Consider the following 18,213-nt stretch of genomic DNA (forward strand, 5'->3'; position numbering starts at 1 on the left):
TTATTTTTATTTTTAATGGAATAACTAATTACCTGTGTTCTGTAATGTGGACTTTTTAAATCTAGTTACACAATACGACTTAAATTTGTGAAGAAGGAAGTAAAGAAGAAGGACTAGCTTCTACCTTAAAACCTCTATCTTGTTTTATATATATATATATATAATTATATATATAAATATATATATAATTTATATATATTACTATATTCTAAAACCCCAAACTCTAAGTTTTCTACTATGTGATATTACACACTTCTATTCAAACTACACACCCATCATCTTAGTTTTATCATCTTAGTTTTATCATCTTAGTTTTATCATTCAGTTTTGGAAGCCTTCTCCACGGCCTCAGGTCTAATGTGGTGTTCTCTCAAGGGCCAGTGCCTGTCAGCACAGAAAGTCCAAAATTCTCAGTAGGTTCTAACATATCAGTACCTAAAACGGGGTGCACAGAGGGGGCCTCATCCACAGGCAGAAACACCTAAAGTGGATCAGTGTGTGTCAATATCCCATGCCAGGGCCTGCCCACCCTCCCAGGGAACAATTCCTTCCCCCTGTCCTGCCTAACCCTGCTCTCTGGCAGTGGGAAGCCACTCCCTGCCCTTGTAAAAAAAATCTCTTTTTTAATGAGCCCCCTTTTCCCTTACATGGGAAAATCATTTTTCCATGGGAAAAGCCATGTCCACATTTCTGCCTCATTGCCCTGGCCGCTTCCTCATTTCTTTCTTCCTCATTTTTTCCTCATTTCTTTCTCATTTCCAGCCTCTCAGCTCCTGCCTGGACTGTTTTGCTGTGTTCCCAGGGCTCCAAAACTCGCCCTGGATTGCACACAGCCAGCCCTGTGACATTTCCCTGGAGGACACGGGATAAATTACGGGATCCATGGGTTATAGATACATATTATAATATTATATATATATATATTTATTTATCTATTTATCTATTTATATATTATATTTATATCTAATATATAAAATATTATAATATTTTATAATATTGTTTTTTTGCAAATATTTAAGTGGATTTTATATGTGTGGTGTTAAAGTGACTTTGTTATAAAGATATAGTTTTTATTTCTGGTGGTAACTAAGCTCAGTGCAATAGCTGATATCAGTGAATTTGTGTTAAATTGCCTGCTGGGATGGGATGACATCCCATGGACACAGGATGAGGACACTGCTATTGATATTCCAGTTATCAGCACTCACTGTCTGAAGGCAGTGTGCACCAAGGCCCAAAACCTGGAGGGGATAAAAAAGAATAAAACCACAGCCAAGGAAATGTGCATGCTCTAAAAAGGTGGAACCGAGGAGGAGCCAGGTTAAACAGTTCTTGGAACATGGAAACTAGTTTGGGGAAAGTTTACTGTGCATAATTGTTTATGAATATGCAGCAGGCCGATGCAATAGAAATGGTGAATAAAGGCTGTTTCCACAGTAGCAGGGGTGCTCTTGGGTCAGTGCCAAGATGCACCTGGCCACAAATAACCTTTGCTCTGTGGTCTCCCATTGTCCTTTGTGAAACTTTTGCACGTTCACAGGAGGGTGAGGGTGTTTTTCACATGCAGAGTGCTGTGACTCAGGCCCTGGCGAGGCAGCGTGCGTGTCTGGCAGGGTGCTGCTGATTGTCACTGCTATTTGTGGCACCCTGGCATTACAGGTGGCAGAGCAGAGCGAGGCCAAGGCGTCAGCAGAGACCTCGAGCAGCCTCCCGGTGTTAAAAACCCAGAGAGGAGAGAAGAACTGCCAGCTTTTCGTTCACTTTTTTTTATTTTGACCGTAATGCAAACAGGCATAAGTATTCCATAAAATCAGAAGTTTGGGACTATACAGAGAGAGGTGCATGCTTCAGAACAACGAGGATGTCTTGCAAACAGAGCCAGAGCCAGTCTGAGAGGGGCTGGAGCACGGGGGACGAATGGCAGAGATTTTAGCAGCATTGAGAGCTCGGAGGTAGGGGAAGGACCACGTTTCTGGCTGCTTAAAGCACTGGTAGGATCACACACAGCTCGGGCTCACCCCACCCCTGCGGCCTCAGCACAAACCTACCCTGGGATCACACAGAAAACAGCTACAAAAGGAGCTCCCCCTGCTCCACACTCACCTGTGGGGTGGGATGCAAAGCGAGAGTGCCAGGCTCAAATCTTGGCATCATTTCCTCGAGCGAATGAAGGCACAGTGACGTGAGGCTGTGAGGGGAGCAGGGAGCAGCCAGGGCTTGGAGCCCCACCCAGCCCAGCAGGATTTACCCACATCTGAAGGGTTTACAATGGAAAATTTGGGAGTTCCCTGCCCCAAAGCTGCCACCTTCCCCAGCCCAGTCCCCGTCCTCATCATGGCACTGCTGCTCTTCAGGAAAAGGCCACTGGAAAAAGAAAAACTCCAACCCAACCTTTGAGTCTGCGACTAAAGGTGCCTGGGGGAGCCGAGGGGATAAATCCCTGCTCCTATTACAAAATTTAATTGGCACTGAACATCAAATTCCCCGGGCAGCTGGCAGAAGTGGTGTTTTTAACTCTGTGCAATCTAAAAAGCGATGAGTCCCAGCTGAAAGTCATCCTGCTCTGCTCATCCTCTGCCTGGGGAACTGTGTGTGCACTCTGGAAAAGCTGCAGCATGCTCACAAAGCACACACAGCCCGGGGTTTTTAAAGGCATTTCGAGGCAGCAGAGCATGGGAATTCAACCTTGGGAACTGTGGGGATTTGCCTATATTGTAGGGTTTTGGCAAAGCAGGGATCTTGCACTGAATCTCACTCGCAGGGAGATTCTCCAACCCCATCTCCTGCTCCTGAACATCCTCTGGGCTACTGGGAAGTGGCTTTTCTTAAGATAGGATTCCATGCCACGATCACACGGAGAGGAGAACAAAAAAGCAGGCTCAGAAGCAAGGAGCATTAATGTCTCAGTTAATTAAGGCTGTTTTGTTGCCCTCGATAAATTTAAAAAATCTCTGCCAGTAGTTATTGTAGGAACAAAAAGTTTGATTTAATCCAAATTTGATACACTGGCTGCTTGCTCTCTGTTTGCTTTCCTCACCCCAAAACCAACACATGAAAACAAAGCAGCAAAAAGAAGCCTTGAATTAGTTCCTCTCTTACACCAACTTTTCCAGTATTTAGATTTTCAATTTTCCAGGTATTAAGGATGCCCCTGGAAGGAAAATACTTTGCCTGGTGTTTTCCCCTCCCAGATTTCTGCACCAGCCCTGCAGAGAGCTGCCCTGCATCCCAGTTCCTGCTTTTCCACAGCTCCAGAACAGCTCTGAAAGCTTTGGATACAGGAGTCTTGCCCAATTGCTCTCCACAGCAATGAGGAATAGCTGCAAAACTTCAGCCTATAGGCTCCTGGTAAACCAGGAATTCTCAGGGCCAGCCTCACAGGTCTGATTTGCTCACTTTGAGGCTCTTCCTCCCTCCTCCTTCCCCAAAATCTGGCCAGGCAGGACGTGGATGAGTGAGGCAGGAGAGCAGCAGCCCTGGCAGTGAGGTGCTGCCACTGCTCAGCTCTGAGCTCACAACCTCTTGGGATTTTACTCCTGTGATTCCAGGGCTCAAATTTCCATCACAGCCAAACATCTGTAGGGGTGGAGGCCAGGAATTGCCAGTCTACTTCCTTCTCCTAGCAGGAGAAAAAAGGTGGATCTGCATGGCAATGCTTGGAAATGCCACGAGTTTCCCTGGGCTAATTTTGACCTCTCATAAATTCTGTTTCACCTCTGGAACCAAGTGCTTTAAAGCAGCAGCTTTCTCCCTCTCCCCTGACTCCCTGCTGAGCACACAGGGCCACATGGAAGAAGCTGGAGCTGGGATTTTCCTGGGAAAGGGGAGATTTCCCAGGGATTGCTGGAGCCATGCATTGCAGGCACGTGCAAGCGCAGATTGACACACGCAAAAATATTCTGAAATTGCTGCTGCTGCTGTGCAAGCTGCCAAAATCCCCAGTGCCACTGAAGCCAGCAGGTGTGGAAGGCATTTTGGATCTGGGCGGACTTGGATTCCAGGCTAATTGTATCCAAGTTCAGTTTTTCAAGAGCACTGGCCAAATTTTGCTCTCCCTGTTACGGCAGAAGGAATTGTTATAACAAACAGGGAGTTACAGCAAAGTTGAATGGTCCTGAAATGTGTCTCCATCTGTTCTGTGAAGGGACTCCCAACGCAATTGCAGAGTTATCAGAGCAGTTCTGAAGCTGAGAACGAGTCCCAAGTGAAAGCAGGAGCAGAATCGAGTTTTGAGCATTAAAATCATCCTTCCAAAAAATGGTGGGAACCCTCAGGGGGCAATGGAATGGCTTCAGTGGTCAGGAGGCAGCAGCTTTGGCTTGGGCTTGGTGCAAGTCCATGAGGCTTCGAGCACAAACACGACCTCTCCCCCCAGTTTGACCAGAACGGGGTCTCAGCATGTGGGAGAGTTCACAGCCCCAGCCTGCACCCACACTGTGATCCCCACCTCCACCCCCTGTGAAACCCCAGCTCGGGGAGATGGGGCTGGCTTTGCTCCCAGTTATCCAGGGGGGATTCCCCACCCCTGGAAAAGGAGCCCGAGGCAGGAGCAGTGCCGTGCTCCCTTCCCAGCACAAGGCACTGTGGCTCCGTGCCCAGCCAGCCCCTGCACGTCCAGCTGGGCAGGCAGGGCTGCCAGGGAGGGATCCCCAGGGGAACAGCCAGCACGGGGTGACAGGAATCACACTCCGACAGGGAAGGAGCAGGCACAGGCTGGCCACGGGGGCATTGTCCTGTCTGTTCCCGTGTCCTCCCCGCAGGCTGTGGCTCCTGGCCCAGCACACGGCTGCAGGACTGCTGGCTGTGCACAGACACCTCAGAGCCCTCAGAGCCCCGTGCTCAGGGTGTGGGCACAGTCCCTGCTCCCCCTGGGGACACACAGGCACAGAGGGGACAGGGAGCGTGCACAGCCCAGAGCCAGATCCCGTTCTCTGGCCAGTTTGGCTCAGCTCCTCTCGAGCAACGAGCTCAGGCCACGATGTGGAGGTGAGAGCTCTGTGAGGCCACTCCTGGTGGCAGATGTCTCATTGTTTTTCTGTTGTCTCATTGTTTTGCTGTTGTCTCATTGTTTTGCCGCTGTCTCTCATAAACAGAAGAACAACAAACTCCCAGGCAGCCCTTCCCAGGAGATGAAACCTCAGAAATCACCAACAGCACAGCACTGGATACCCGTGCACTGAATGGTTTTTCCCTGCTGGTGGATACAGCAGGGTGGGAAAACACAGAACCTTTCCCCCTGGCTTTTCAAATCCATGTAATTACTCTCTGCGGACATTTGAAAGACCTAGGAAGTGAAATCTTTGTAAAAAAACCCACTTTGTGGTGTCTTGAAAATCAAACCTGTTCAGAGAAGAGTCTCTTTAACACCTGGAGAGTGAAAAGGAACAGAGCTGTTCCAAACTGGGGTGGTGGTGGTGGTGGAGATCCTCGGGAGAGCGACTGGGACGCTGCCCAGGCTGGGTCCATCAGGTCCAGCACAGGAGGGGGCAGCAGGCACCCAGAGGGGACAGATTTGTCACCCGAGTGCCCCAGAGCCCCTGTGTGTGACCCCTGGAGCAGCTCAGGGCACCGGGCAAGGCAGACCCACCTCGCTCTGTGTTCACAGCAGAGATTTTGTGGCTACACCCGCACGTCAGAAAGGCCACGGCGAGCCGAGCAGAGGCCAGGCTGGAAGAGCCACATCTCAGGAATAATAAAGCACATCCACAAGTTTCTTCCCCCTGTTGCTATGGGAGGAAATGGAGCTCGAGGGGAGTGCGAAGCCCCTGCAGGTGGAGGGGATGAAGGGGAGCAGTTCAGACGTCTGAGACTGACTCAACAGCAAACAGCGAATCAAAATTCCCAGTGGTGCAGCTTGTGAGCAGAGCAGGAGCAGAGGCAGCTCGGAGCCCCGGGGGTCTTTAACCTCATGGACCTTCATGGCAGGGAGGGGATTTCTGCTCCAGGTCCAGGGAAGGAGCCTTAAACCAGCATTTCCCCTCCAAGGGCTCGGCAGGGCTCAGCCAGGCGGTGTCTGAGCTCTGCCTGCCTGCCCAGACCCTCTGCAGAGCCGGGGGAGGAGGGCTGTGCTGCCCTGCTCCTCCCCTGGCAGGGGGGACGGAGGTGATGAGCTTTGGGATGCAGGAAAAGCAAGATAATGCAGCTCAGGCACGGGCTGCAGGTAGGAGATGGTACAGCAGGGCAGGCAGGAGGCAGGACAGGAGGGAAACCCTGCCAGCACCACGGCGGGAGCTGGGAAGAGGACAGAGATGGTTCTTTGGGCATTACCTCCTCCTCCTCCTCGTCAGGTTGCATCTTCCCTTCTTCTAAAGGAGGACCAGAGCACAAAGCCAGAGCTAGAATTTCTCAAAAGAAGAGGATGAGTTTGATTTTCTTTCTGATTTCCTTCCTGGTTTTCATTTTGTTTCTGCAGCCCCAGGATGGGGGTCAAGGCCAAGCTTGCTGCGTGTTCCCAGCTCTGGAGCCAGGGAGTTTTCTCCCAGAGAGGACCTCTCCCAAACTCACACATCCCAAGCCAAGGGACCCAGCTCTCCCATCCCACTGCCTGCCCTGGGATTCCGGCGGGCTGTCCTTTCCTCCGCGCTCTCCAGCTTTCCCCTCCAGGTCACCAAGTGCCGAGGCAGTGCCACAGAGCCGGCCGCGCGTCCCAGCCCTGCCAGCTCAGCTCTGGCCACACCGTGGCAGCATTTGTTCGTTTTATCCCGTGTTGGATGCTCAGCTGGCACCCGCGGACCTGAATCTCAAATTCTCCCGGTGCCTGGAGCCGTCTGCTCCTGGATTTTGGGCTGGAGATGCTTCAGGGATTCAGGGAATCGAAGCTGCAGCAGGTGCCACAGCCCACGGAGACGGGGCAGGAGTGGGCAGGAGATTGTGGCTGAGGGTGGGAATAACAGCACAGCCTGAGACACTGGGGCTTGTTCCATGGGCTGGGAGAGCAGCAGAGCTCCTGCAGCTGTTTCTGTGCTGCCTTTAGCTCAGGGCAGGTGATCTCAGGCCTGTGAAAGCTCCTGGGCAATCCCTGTGCCATCAGCAGTTCTGGTGCTCGGCTCCATCCAGGATATCCAAGCACAGCTGGGCACAGCAGGGCAGGAGGGGAGGATCAGCAGCTGCCACCTCACGATGCCAACCCTGCATCCCTGGCTCCAGCAGGAGCTGTGGCCGTGTCCTGCTGTCCTGGTGGTGGCAGTGAGGGAGGACAAGCCTGGGATGGGCTCAGCTGGGCAGAGCCTGGTGCTAAAAACGCCGAGGTTCAATCCCTGGGTGGGCCATCCACTCAGGAGCTGGGCTTGATCCTTGTGGGTCCCTTCCAATTCAGAATGCTCTGTGATTCTTCAGGGTGCAGCAGGAGGAAGGACACACAAGGTCAGGTTTGCTTTCCCTTGCAGACAGCTTTTCTCTGTTAGAGGTTTTCTGGTTCCTCCAACCTTTCTGTGGTTGTGTTAACAAATTGCTTTTGGGGCCAGGTTCTTGCAGCAGGCTGAGGTGTGAGCGTGTCAGAGCCCAGCACCTTTGCAGCTGATCTCACCTCCCTTCTCACAGGAGGTGTCCTGGCTGAGACAGCTCATGCCACTGGCAGGTGGCACAGAGGGACCTGGCTCACCCCCAAAACGCCACACACGTCTCTCTTGGCAGGCAGGCGGCTCCACGGTGGCACTTTCTGCTCCCTAAAATGTGGAAGGGGCTGGGGTCTGCTGTCCCAGAAGTGCTCACGAGATATGCTAAGGGCTGCTGGCTCTGGGATTTCACGATTCCTCTGTTGGCACATCCTCGCCAAAGACCTGGAGCCCCCATCCCCCTCCAAGTGCTGCCTTTGTTCCCTCTGGCAGCTGGGAGCTGCTTCTGTCCCATCCTCGTGGCTTTCCAGGCTCACCTGGGAGAGGGATCAGAGTGTGCAAAGCTCTGGGTGCAGCCAGGCCCTCAGCGTGGCTGCAGATCAAATATTCCCTGGAAAATCCCCTGGAGAAGTCACTGCCAGGAGCTTTTCCTTGGCCTGCACATCAGCCTGTGTGTTCAGAGCTTGCGGGAGAACTTCCAAGCCAGCACAAGTTGGGACTGAGCAAAAGGAGAGGCTCACAGGGAGCAGGAAAAGAGAGCAGGAGAAGAGAGACAAAGCAGGGCCCGTTTAGGAGGAATCGTGACACATAAATCAGATCAAAAATCACACAGCTGTACCCAGGCTGCTTGGGGATGAATAAAATTCAAGGGAATTGCCCATCATCTGCCCCCAGCCTCGGGCATGTGCCTAGGTTTGTCCAAATCCAGAGAAAAGCCACGAAAACACAAGGATTCAGCCAAGCCCCGAGCTGGGGAAAGAGGGAGCCTGGCAGGAACAACCCCCAGCTCTGGACAAGGAACAAGACCTCGCCATTGCCCAGCCCCTGCCACCTCTGCTCACCCCCAGAAACTCCCAAAAATGATCACAAAGGTGGCGATTTCATGCAGCTGCAAAATGCCCTCATGGGAAGGAGGGGAAGTGTGGAATTCTGAAAAGAGCCACTGCAGGTTATAAAGCCATCGAACTCCAGTAGGGAAATCCAGGGACGGGGAAGGAGGTGAAAAGAAATGGCCACAGGACAAGAGCAAGAGAAGGAGGAAGGAAAGGAAATAAAAGTCATCATCATCATCATCATCATCATCGGGACACGACAACAGGACGAGAGACAGAGTGCTTTCCATGGGCAGTTCCCCTGGGAAAGGAGCCACCGTGTCCGTGAAATACAAAACCCAGTGCCCTCCAGCTGGAGGGGGCAGCAGGTGCTGGGACTGGTTTGGCATCCCCTGGGGGAGAAGGGTCCAGTTAGGAGCAGAAAACCCTGCAAGGGAAAGGGGAGAAAGGCTGGCCTTAGAGGAGCAGTGAGGAGCACCGGGATCATCCCGACCTGCGCTTTCCGTGCTGTGGGCAGGAGTTTACAGAGCTGGGTGGGGTGGGAGGGAAGGTCACCTTTATCCCTATCCACAGGCGGGAAACTGAGGCACTCTGGTAGAGCCCAGACCCCAGAGTATGTGATTCCTTGGAGAAAAATTCCTGCCAAACCTCAGGGACGTGGGGAAACCCGCTCCAGGCACCACACAGGGAAGGGGTTTCACCCCAAGCTGCCAAAGGCCAGCACAAGGAGCACGATCCATGCAGCTGCCCAGCCTTTATCCTAAATAAACCTTCTGCTCAGCCAGGGAAAATCCCACCACGACCAAGATGAGCAAATGGCAGGGACTTGGTAGAGCAGAAACAAACACGGCAAATGTCAAGATTTTTTTTTTTTTTAACTTCTGGTTGTTTCTGCAACAGCAGGGAGGAAAATCTCTGGATCTTTCCTGAAGGGACATGGAGAGCTGAAAACCTGGAGCCAGCCAGGCTCCCCTGCAGCTGGGGAGAGTCCCCCCTGCCTGTGGGCTTTGCCAGCCTGGAAGCAGGCAGGACCATTTTCCTTTGGATGGCATTGTCAGGTCTGACAATTACACATCAGTGAAATAAATTGGGAAGCTGGGGGGGATTTATCCTAGAGAGGTGACAGCTATTCCAGAGGCACTGCCAGGCTTCCAGAGCAAAAAACAGCACCTTCCTCAGCCTCTGCTCTAAGGTGTGCACAAAAGCCAAAGCTTCCTTTCCCATCCTTTCCCACCCTTCCCCATCCCCCAGCCCACGAGGTGACTGCAGGGGTTAAAACGAACGTGTCGACTCACTCATCCGTGTCTTTTTTGCTCTCCTCGATGAACGCGATGGACTCGGATCTAAGGCGGTTTGTCACCTCGTACGTGCGCAGGGTGACTCCAAAAATATCCTCGTGGTACCGGCTGTCATCCTGGGAGGGAGGGTGGCAAAGGGAAAAATGGGATTTGTGAATGCTTGGGGCCAGCCCCAGCAAAATCCTGCGTGGTGGGGAGGCAGCAAATGGGCAGGAGAGGGTTTGGGGTTTGTCACGAGGGGACAGAGGGGTGGAGCGACCTTGCCAAGGTCACACCCCGGGCACAGCAGGGCTGTTCTGGGCATTAGACCCCCTCAGAAATTCCTGGCTGGCAGGGGCACGGCAGCCCAAGGGCAGTCTGTGGACAGCCAGGGCCTCTGGGCTCCCTCGGATGGGGCCTGGATGGAGGTGGGGACATGGTTCAGAAGGGGAAATCCCATGGGAATCAGGCTGAGTTATCCTCCTGGGGAGAAGCAGAGCTGTTCCAGCATCCACCTGTGGGTCTGTGTCCCAAACTGAGCGCATGATGAGCTCAGCTGCATCATCTGTGTCTGGCACGGGGCGCACAGACAGGGAGATTTGCAGCGGGGACCCACAAACTGCCCTGATAAATCCATTTATTGATGGATGGCGAGCAAGCCCTGCCAGGGGTGCCCAAAAGCGCTGGCACTGCTGCTCAGCATGCTCCCCAGAGGAGCCAGGTGACCTCCCTGCACACAGGAATGTCCCCCTCCCGACCCTCCCTGGGCACAGCCGTCCCCTGGGCGGGCGGGGGCAGGCAGCAGGTGCAGTGCCCGTGGCAGCAGTGGCCGTGGTGGCACGCACAGGTGGCTGTGTCACGCTGCAGCCACGACTCACCCGCAGCTTGCTGAGGAAGGCTCCTGCCTCCTCGGCCGACAGCTGGCCCTGCTGCCTCACGATGAGCTGCACGGCCTTGAGGACGTCCCCGGCCATGGTGACATCCCCGCAGACGTAGATGTGGCCTCCCTGCTCCTTCAGTGCTTTGAACACGGTCTGGGCCAGCTGCTCCTGTAACACGTCCTGCACGTATTTCTGAGGGACGAGGAGGAGGAGGGAGCTGGGATTAGCATGGGTTTGTCCTGCCCTGGGGGCAGCACTGAGGGGTGACCCCTCTTTGGGGGACACAGCTGTGCCTTGCAGCACCCACAGTGACAAAGAAGAGATGGGGACAGCAGCAAAGCATCCTTCTGCTCTTGCATGGGCACACTGCACCACCTCTTCCATTGCCAGGTCTGTTCAGACCCAGTGGGAATTTGGAGCAGGTATTTGCACTGGTTCTGGGCCACCCCACTGGTGACTCCTTTCCCTTTTTCCTTTCTTTTCCCTTTTTCTTTTCCTTTCCCTTTTTCCTTTCCTTTCCCTTTCCCCTTTTCCTTTCCCCTTTCCTTTCCCCTTTCCTTTCCCCTTTCCTTTCCTTTCCTTTCCTTTCCCCCCTTCCCCTTTATTTCCCCATTTCCCCTTCTCCTTTCCCATTCCCCTTTTCCCTCCTCCTCTCCCACCTGGATGGCTGCAGGAGCAGCCTGGGCACACATTCTGGCTGGCACTGGGATGGGGACACGCCCAGGGAATGGTGCCCACAGGGAAGGGACAATCCCGCACATGGCGTGCCCCAGGGACGAGCCACCACTGGCCAGGGAAGCAGCGTGTCCCCACCCTGCTGGCTCCCCGTGGGCACCCCGGCGTCCCCGGGGCCGTGCCCACCTTTGGTTTGTCGGGTTCCCGGGAATAGGCCGTGTACAGCTCTCTGAAGACACCCTGGGCTTTGGCAAAGAGCGTCTCCTCCTTGTAGATGTGATCGATCCTGGACTGCCGGCAGCCAAACACCAGCACCATGGGACAGGGCTTCAGCCCTGGGGACAGCGTGGGGACAGCACTCAGCCCGGGGCCACCAATTCCCACGAGCCACCTCCAATTCCCACGAGCCACCTCCCTCCAGACTGCCAGCAGATCTGCTGGGACACTCCTGGCAGGGTGGGACCCCCCTCCCGACACCCCAACCCAGGGTTCCCAAAAGCTGTGTGAGGTGAGCAAGGATGGCCCCACCCAAAACCTGTGAGGTGAGGAAGGATGGCCCCACCCAAAACCTGTGTGAGGTGAGGAAGAGGATGATCCCACCCAAAATCTGTGAGGGGAGGAAGGATGGCCCCACCCAAAATCTGTGAGGGGAGGAAGAGGATGGCCCCACCCAAAAGCTGTGAGGGGAGGAAGGATGGCCCCACCCAAAACCTGTGTGAGGTGAGGAAGGATGGCCCCACCCAAAATCTGTGAGGGGAGGAAGAGAATGGCCCCACCCAAAAGCTGTGAGGGGAGGAAGAGGATGGCCCCGCCCAAAACCTGTGTGAGGTAAGGAAGAGGATGGCCCCGCCCAAAACCTGTGTGAGGTAAGGAAGAGGATGGCCCTGCCCAAAATCTGTGAGGGGAGGAAGGACGGCCCCACCTTTGTGCTGGATGTCGAAGAGCCGCTGCTGCCAGAAGCTCCGGAAAGGGGCGATGCCGGTGCCGGGGCCGATGAGGATGCAGGGCACCTGGGGGTCCTGGGGCAGGTGGAACCCGGGGGCACTGCACGCATCAAAGATCCAGTTAAACACCAGCAGGGCGCTCTCTCTGCCCAGCTGAGACACCTCTGGAGAGGGAGGGCTGGGAAATGAGGTGAAGTCCCAGGATTTTTGTGCAGAATGTCTCTCAAAGGGGAACCATTTGCTCGCAAACCCAGCCCCGTTTTCTCCCTCTGTGACAACAATCGAGGGCAGAGAGCTCACCCTGAGAGGGGTCTCACCCCCTCTTCCTCAGGCCTGGCCTCGTGTGGGTCACTCACCCTCGTACAAAGCAGGGCACCACTTCATCCGTCTGGATCCGACTGAGCCACGAGGAGCACACTCCGTGGTGGATTGGTCCCTCTCCATCTGGGAAGGGAGGAAGGGAGGGAGGGATGGAGGTCTGTACATGGCACATCACCCTGTTTTCTTTCCTAAAACCTTCCCTGCTACATCCTGCATGAACACCTCCCTGAAACGCTTCATATCTCAGCATCCATTCTCCACGAAGTTGGCAGAGTTTGGCACTTGGATCCCTTTGTGGAGCTACCCAGGACCCTGACCTGACATAGCTGGACCTCCACAATCCTTAGGGAGCACCCAGCTCTCCTTTGGACCCTTTTGGCAGGAGGAGCATCGTGATGCTCCCAAACACAAACCCTCCATGGCAGCTCTGCTGTCCTCCTGTGTCCTGCAGAGCGCCAGGGCTGTGTCCATCCACACCATGACCACGCGTGGATACATCAGTGTCACTGCTACAGAAGTTTGGCTGTTGGGAATGTGGATTTTGGGGTGGGCAAACAGAATCCTACATGGAGCTTGGGTTATGTACCTGCCTGTGTCAGGATGAAAGATTTAGCTGGGGGTGTGTGTTCTATCCCCATCTGTCAGAGCTGGGGCAGTTCTCTGCTGTTCATGGGGCAGATTTTCTTTATCTCTCCCACAGCCCATCCTCCCTCCAGGAGATCTCTGCTGTTCATGGCCACTGAGTGTCCCTGCATGGCTGAGAAAATTCCAGCATCCCATGGGGAGAGGCTCTGCCCAGGGGAGGAGCCAAGCATTCCTACCTGGATACAATCTGACCTTGGAACAGCACAGCAGCCTTTGCCCACTGCATTCCCAGAGGAGCAGCTTTCTGCCCCACTGCATTCCCAGAGGAGCAGCTTTCTGCCCCACTGCATTCCCAGAGGAGCAGCTTTCTGCCCCACTGCATTCCCAGAGGAGCAGCTTTCTGCCCCACTGCATTCCCAGAGGAGCCCAGGCCCATCTCCAGCAGCCCTGGAGCTTCAGAGGAAAACTCCAGCCTTGTCCAGGATCCTGCTCCAGCAGAAGCACAGCTGGCACTGCAGGAGGGCTGAGCCACCATGGAATGGCACTGCTGCCACTACCCTGACACACAGGCTGCCAGGGCCTGCTCTCACTCTGGCAGTGTTTTGTATTACTGCATTTTTATTTTACTTTTTTTCCCTAATAAAGAACTGTCATTCCTATTCCCATAACTTTGCCTGAGAGCCTCTTAATTTCAAACTTATAATGGGGGTTTACATTCCCCATTTCAAGGGAGGCTCCTGCCTTCCTTGGCAGACACCTGGCTTTTAAACCAAGACACTGCCCCTGACAGACATCTCTCTGTCACTGCCACTCTCCATGACATTGGGACAGCAGTGCTTCGGGGGAATCCACTTGTGGCAGCAGCGCTCTGGCCACAGAGAGCAACAGGCACAACATTCCCAGGCATTGTCCTGGGGAAGGCTGTGAGAAGATCAGAGAAAAGAATGAGAAACAATTCTTATCCTCACTTGCTGCACCTGTTGTTGTGAACATGTGGAATGTGTCGTGGAGATTTGTTTACCAAAGGGTGATTTCTCGATTGGCCAATGGTGATGGTGTTTGGATTCAAGGACCAATTCAGAACAACTGTATTGGGCTGTGTCCCAGATTGAGAAGCAGGATGTTTTCTGTTGCCATCTGTGTAGCAGTTGTCTTCTGGGCAGTTTTCCTTATCTCCTGTTAATGGGCCCATCAATGTCTTGCCACAGGACTCAGAGATAACTGCCTCCAGGAGCCCTTTCTGTTTAACAGGCGATCAAGGACCCACCCATGACTCAGAATGACATCAGCCCCTTGTGAGAAGCTCCACCCGAGGGGGAGGAGCTAAGCATTCCCACCTGGATATATTCTGGAGTTTGGGACAGAGCAGGCAGCCTTCCCACAGGTTCCTAAGAGGAACAGCTTGGGGTTTTTCACTAGACCTTCAGAGGAAGACTACACCCTTCTACAGGACCACTGCTCCAACAGGACCACATCTGCCACTCCAGGAGGACTGCAGCCACTCCAATTTGGACTGCTATGAACACGCTGACCAAAGGGGTGTCAGGTTGTATTCTGACTCTGTCAGTGTTTTTTTTTTTTTTTTTTTGTATTATTGCATGTATTTTGTTTCTTTTCTCTTCCTAATAAACTGTATTTCTGACTTGGAGACTCTGACTGGTTTAGCTTTCAAACCAGAACAGATTGTCTGTAAGGGCGATGGGTTTCTGAATAAGTACAGTAAAATAAAGTGATTGATCAGCCTTCTGGAATCATGGAGTCAATGCTGATTATTACCCGGCCGGGCACGCGTGCTACCACATCTACTCTTGCAGCAGGCTTTAAAGGAACGTCCCCCTGGCAGAGATTTGGTGGGGCTGGCCCTGTGCTGCTGCTTTGCCCAGCCCTGCGGCGGTACCTCGGGTGCGGTAGGACACCACAGCCACGGTGAGGTGCACCTCTCCTGGGTACATCTCCGGGGACGAGCTGATGGAGTAGTAGCGAGGCTGCAGGAGGGGCAGCTGGGTGAGCAGCAGCGTGGAGGGCATCTGCACCGAGGGGAACTCCTCCAGCACCTCCACGATCGTGGGGTTCTTGGACCACTTCCACTCCTCGTACTCCTGCAAGCCCTGGGAAAGAGAGAGGGAGGGAGGAGAGAGCTGCAAGATCCACCTTTTCCAGGTGCCTCAGGTGATGTCCCAGGAGGTCCATGGCAAAGCTGGAGTGGCTGGCAGTGAAAGCACTCTGAGCCCGGCTCAGGGGTGGAGACTCAGCCTAAGCACAGTGTGGGATGAAAATGCCCTGGCTGGGCTGTGATTGCCCCCAGGCCCTTCCAGAACCTGGGGCTTGGGCTTTTTACCTTGCTGAGGACCTGCAGACGTTTCTTCTCCTTGTCACTGGTGGCCAGCAGAGCAAACTGCTGCAGCAGCAGCGGGGTGGGAGGCGTGGTGATGTCCAGGTAGTACTTGAAGGCCTGGAAGATGGTGCAGGGTGGGACACGGTTCTCGTCTGTCCAGTTGCTGATGACACCTGCCAGGAGGGAATCCAGCACAAGCCTGGGATCAGTTGAGCAGCAGGGCCAAGGTGGGCAAATCCTGGTTTTCATCCCCCTCTGAGACACTGGACTAGGGTTTTCCATCTCCAGTTACACCATGCATGGCAGCAGGGAATCAGACTTATCCCTGAAATATGGTGTTGGGATGGCCCCTCCATATCCCTTAATTCTTCTTCCCAGTCCTAGACATTGCCTTTTCTAAGGGAATATAAACACCTCTTGTTTTTCCATGGAAAATCTTCCCCAGGGCCCTTCCCACCCTTCAAACCCTTGCTCTGCATCCCAAGGGCAGACAAGCAATGGCTCTGGGCAGAGCAGAAGGAGGTGCTCCCAGTCCAGGCAAACACAGCAGGGAGAGGAAAATAATTTCCTGGGGCCGCTCACCTCCCTGGGGAGCTACAATAACTTCAGGGGAAGGAGGAGAGAGGCCACCTGTACTCCCTGGTTACCTAGAGCTGTGTTCCTCTCCTCCAGCAGCTCCACCTTCACCAGCTGGTTGGTCGGAGGGGCATCCTCAAGCCTGTCTATGAGGGCATTGACCAAGTCCTCGTGGTTGCCCGGGAAGACGCCCAGGTGGTCCCCGGGCTGGTACTGCAGCTCCTGGTGCCCGTTGGTGTGCAGGCGCAGGAAAATCGTCAGGCGGCTGCGGGGGAAGGAGGAAAAGCCGGGAAAAGTGGTTTGGGGGATCCTTCCCCAAAATCACTGACTTTGGGATGATCTTTGGGAAATCCCCCAAAGATCCTTCAGGGAGTGGCTGAGCCCTGGCCTCAGGAGCTGCTGGTGAGCTGGGCGTGGGTGGTGGCACGTCCAAGCTGTGGTGGTTGTGTCACCAAGGTCACAGCGGGGAGAAGGGACACTGCAGCACGCCCCGACTCACCCTCAGGGACTTTTTAAAAGGGAAAAAACAATTTAACCTCTTGCTCAGCAATTTTATCCTTCCTTTGCTGCCCCTCCAGCCAGCTCCCCATCCTGTGGGCTGAGGGAGGGACCAGCAGGAATTTCACCGTGCATGGAGGTCAGGAACACCCTCCACTGCCTTCCAGACTGACTCATGGCCTGCACAAAGGTGGGTTCCATGCACATCCAGGGCTCAGGGGCTGTTTGAGCACTGTTTTGGGTGCCCCAGCTGTGCCTTCAGCTCCCAGGACAGCTGCATCTCCTACCTGGACTTGGGGCTCTGCAGGTTCTGGCGCGTGAGGAGCCGGGCTGCATAGACGCGTTTTTTGTGGATGCTGTACAGTCCTGAGGAGGAAAAGAGCCAGGGAAGGGATTCAGCAGAGCATGGCCAAGGCTTCTCTAGGATCACTGTGGGTTCAGCCTCAGACCAGAGCTGACCACAGGGGTTTGACCTCTCTCCTGCAAGCCCAAGGGATCAGAAACACCACGGGTGACCCAAGCACATCTTTTTAGTGACAGAGGAGGACTCCAAAACCACCCCTATGACACTCAGGGCAGTGCCCTCACATTGCCCACAGCTCCTCTCGCTGCCAGTGCCACCTGGCTGGCGGGAGAGGATTTGGGAAGAGCTGAGCCGGTGCTGCAGGAGCTGCAGGAACCGTGCTGAGGGGCCAGGTGTCCATGGGCTGGACCTGCCTTTGCTCCACAATGCTCCACAGAGCAGCACTGCACAAAATAAGCCTGGAAAGATCCCAAGGTTCAGCTCCTCGCTTCAAAAAACGGGGTCAGGAGGAGGGAGAGCAGATCATGTCCAAACATCTCTGTTACAGACACAGACAGGGACCGGTCAGAGGGGCCTGGGGCTGTTCCTTCCCCATGGAATGGGGGGGAAAGGCAGGGCTGAAATGCTGGGAATTTAACAGAGACAAAAAACCGGGGTCTGGCCCCTTTGCCCCTGTGTCTTGTCCACGTGCCCCACAGCCAGAGCCCTCCAGGTCTGTACCTTGTGTGAGCTCCGGGGCCTCAGCCACGTAGGTCAGGCGGAACTTGCTCCTCTTCCAGCTGCGGTCGTTGCTGATCAGGGAGTTGTTGGCTTTCTCGATGTTGACGTCGTCCCCCACGCAGAACACGTCACACGCTGCCTGCAGCACGCACCAGGCCCTCAGGCACCTCCCCGAGCCCTGCCGACCCCCTCATCCCAACCCACACGGAGAAGGAGCCCCCAGCAGGGTGGGGCTGTACCAGCGGCCACGGGCACATCTCATGGCGCTCTCCTTCCCAGATATTTGGGATGCCGCAGGAATTCAACGCGTTGGTGACCTTTGGGTGGTCGGCACAACCCAGAGCCTCAGCTCCACCCTCTTTATTGTGGGTTGGAATGCCCCGGTGCCGGGAAGGGGAGGCTGGGTTTGGATCCAGCTCCAACCTCTGTCCTTCTCCCCCCGTGCTCCTCCCTGCAGCCCCAGGTTACCTTGAAGACCTTCTTGGCCCAGGTCCTGAAGGATTCCTCCTGGCCACAGAGCTCATCCCCTTCTCCCATGCGGAGGATCCTCTCTCCCCCCAGCTCCTCCAGGAGCGTGTCCACGGCGCGGGCGAAGGCGCAGAAGTGGGGGTAAGCCCGGGAGCCCAGCCCGAACACGGAGAACCTGTGCAAGGATGGCCCAGCTGTGGCTGCTCAGCTGGGAGGGACCCTGAGTGGGAAGGTAATCCCACC

General features: G+C 54.7%; 1 protein-coding gene across 2 annotated transcripts in view; it reads right to left on the minus strand.

The window, feature by feature from the left end:
• Nucleotides 1-1,756: 1,756 nt before the first annotated feature.
• NOS1 (nitric oxide synthase 1) overlaps nucleotides 1,757-18,213 on the minus strand; it is a 51,204-nt gene continuing 34,747 nt past the window's right edge. Inside the window, exons 17-28 of one of the 2 annotated variants that reach the window (XM_053959594.1) lie at nucleotides 17,971-18,145; nucleotides 17,503-17,641; nucleotides 16,766-16,844; nucleotides 16,052-16,245; nucleotides 15,408-15,577; nucleotides 14,967-15,177; nucleotides 12,520-12,607; nucleotides 12,142-12,263; nucleotides 11,406-11,554; nucleotides 10,542-10,736; nucleotides 9,682-9,800; nucleotides 1,757-8,813 (exon numbers count right to left, since the gene is read on the minus strand). In XM_053959594.1, coding sequence (XP_053815569.1) covers nucleotides 8,798-8,813; nucleotides 9,682-9,800; nucleotides 10,542-10,736; nucleotides 11,406-11,554; nucleotides 12,142-12,263; nucleotides 12,520-12,607; nucleotides 14,967-15,177; nucleotides 15,408-15,577; nucleotides 16,052-16,245; nucleotides 16,766-16,844; nucleotides 17,503-17,641; nucleotides 17,971-18,145 — 1,657 coding nt within the window. In that variant the 3' untranslated portion in view covers nucleotides 1,757-8,797. Of the gene's footprint in view, nucleotides 8,814-9,677; nucleotides 9,801-10,541; nucleotides 10,737-11,405; nucleotides 11,555-12,141; nucleotides 12,264-12,519; nucleotides 12,608-14,966; nucleotides 15,178-15,407; nucleotides 15,578-16,051; nucleotides 16,246-16,765; nucleotides 16,845-17,502; nucleotides 17,642-17,970; nucleotides 18,146-18,213 lie in introns of those variants that run through there. The other variant, XM_053959595.1, reaches the window with a different exon arrangement.

This window comes from Vidua chalybeata, chromosome 18 (assembly GCF_026979565.1).
Source record: "Vidua chalybeata isolate OUT-0048 chromosome 18, bVidCha1 merged haplotype, whole genome shotgun sequence".
Lineage (NCBI taxonomy): Eukaryota > Metazoa > Chordata > Aves > Passeriformes > Viduidae > Vidua > Vidua chalybeata.